This window comes from Taudactylus pleione, unplaced genomic scaffold (genome assembly GCF_031769625.1).
Source record: "Taudactylus pleione unplaced genomic scaffold, aTauple2 ptg000051l, whole genome shotgun sequence".
NCBI classification, from domain to species: domain Eukaryota; kingdom Metazoa; phylum Chordata; class Amphibia; order Anura; family Myobatrachidae; genus Taudactylus; species Taudactylus pleione.
This window is the reverse complement of record NW_028284453.1, coordinates 4,262,214-4,263,669: the sequence shown is the minus strand read 5'-3', so window position 1 is coordinate 4,263,669 and position 1,456 is coordinate 4,262,214. Positions and strand designations below refer to the sequence as shown.

Here is a 1,456-nt window from a genome sequence, read left to right as displayed (position 1 = left end):
GCTTAAGGCCTTTAAGGGGTGTTTAATGCCTGTTGTATCCCCAGGTCTTTCATGATATGTTGCATAATATTTCCTGTAAAATGAATACCCCTGTCTGACTCTATGACTTCTGGTACTTCATATCTGCATATCACTTCTAAGATCAATTTCCTTGCTGTTGTTTTAGCTGTTGCTTTGGCTACTGGCCAAGCTTCTGGCCAGTGGCTAAATATATCCGTAACCACTAACACATACTCATATGTTCCACATTTTGGTAACTGGATACAGTCTATTTGTAGTCTTTGAAACGGTAGTCTGCTTTTGGAGTGTGTTTTTCAGGTACCTTGACCTTTTGTCCTGGATTATGAAGTCATCATATCCAGCAAGCTGTGGTGTATCTTGTAGCTGCCATGTTAAATACTGGTGGTATCCAATGCTTGTGTACTGTATTGGTCATAGGTTCTTTGGCTAGATGAGTGGGACCATGTATAAGTGACAACATAGCTGGGTGTAGGGCTGTTGGTAAACACAATTTGCTTCCTACACACCACAATAGTTCATCATTCTGGTATGCTCCCATTTTAATCCAAGTGTTATATTCTGCTTGTGTAGCTTGTTCCTGGAACTTGCGCAGAGTCTGGAAAGTATCCTGATGTTCTTTTTGTTCTTTTTGTTCTTCTTGTGGGGATTGTTCTGTAGTATTTTCTAACTGGCCCAGACAGACAGGTAACTCCCTCAGGGCTGCCTCCTTTGCTGCTGCACCTGCAAAAGCATTACCTTTGACTTCTGGCATCTGTTCCTTGGTATGAGCTTGAGTTTTGATTATGGCCACTTTAGTAGGTAACTGTAAAGCAGAAAACAAATGTCTAATAAGAGCTGCATGTTTGATGGGTTTTCCATTGGAACCCAAGAAGTTCCTACTCTTCCAGATTGGGCCGTAGTCATGAGAAACTCCCCACACATATCTTGAATCTGTATAGATGTTTGCTGTTTGTCGTTCAGCCATAACACAGGCTGCTGTTAGGGCTTTTAGTTCAGCTTCTTGTGCTGAGCATTGAGATGGCAGGGCTTCCTGAAGTAGTATTTCATGGTGAGAGGTAACAGCATATCCTGTTCTGGGTGAACCATCCACATAGTATCTTGACCCATCCACAAACCAGGTAAGGTCAGCATTGGGCAGACAATCTTCTGTGGCATTAAATAGCATACTCATCTCAGTCTCCATAAGTTCCAGACAATTATGAGGAAAAAATTTGTGTGTACATTTTCTTTATCCTCAGACAAATATCCAGCATCTACATCTTCAGCCTTACCTGTTGGGCTACTCTTTCAGGAGATATGCTTTGGTATGATTCATTAAAATTTTCCTGTGCATTCCCCTCTTTTGAATCATCAATTGGGAGGAGAGTGGCTGGATTGAGAACAGTACATCTCCTGATGGTGACATGTGAAGAGCTGAGTAGTTCCACTTCATATG

General features: G+C 41.8%; 1 protein-coding gene across 1 annotated transcript; it reads right to left on the bottom strand.

Annotated features, from left to right (window-relative positions):
* Positions 1 to 268: 268 nt before the first annotated feature.
* LOC148535470 (uncharacterized) lies at positions 269 to 1,204 on the bottom strand. The gene is given in 1 exon segment (XM_088462614.1): positions 269 to 1,204. A coding segment is annotated over 1 exon segment (936 nt).
* Between the last annotated feature and the right edge of the window lie 252 nt (positions 1,205 to 1,456).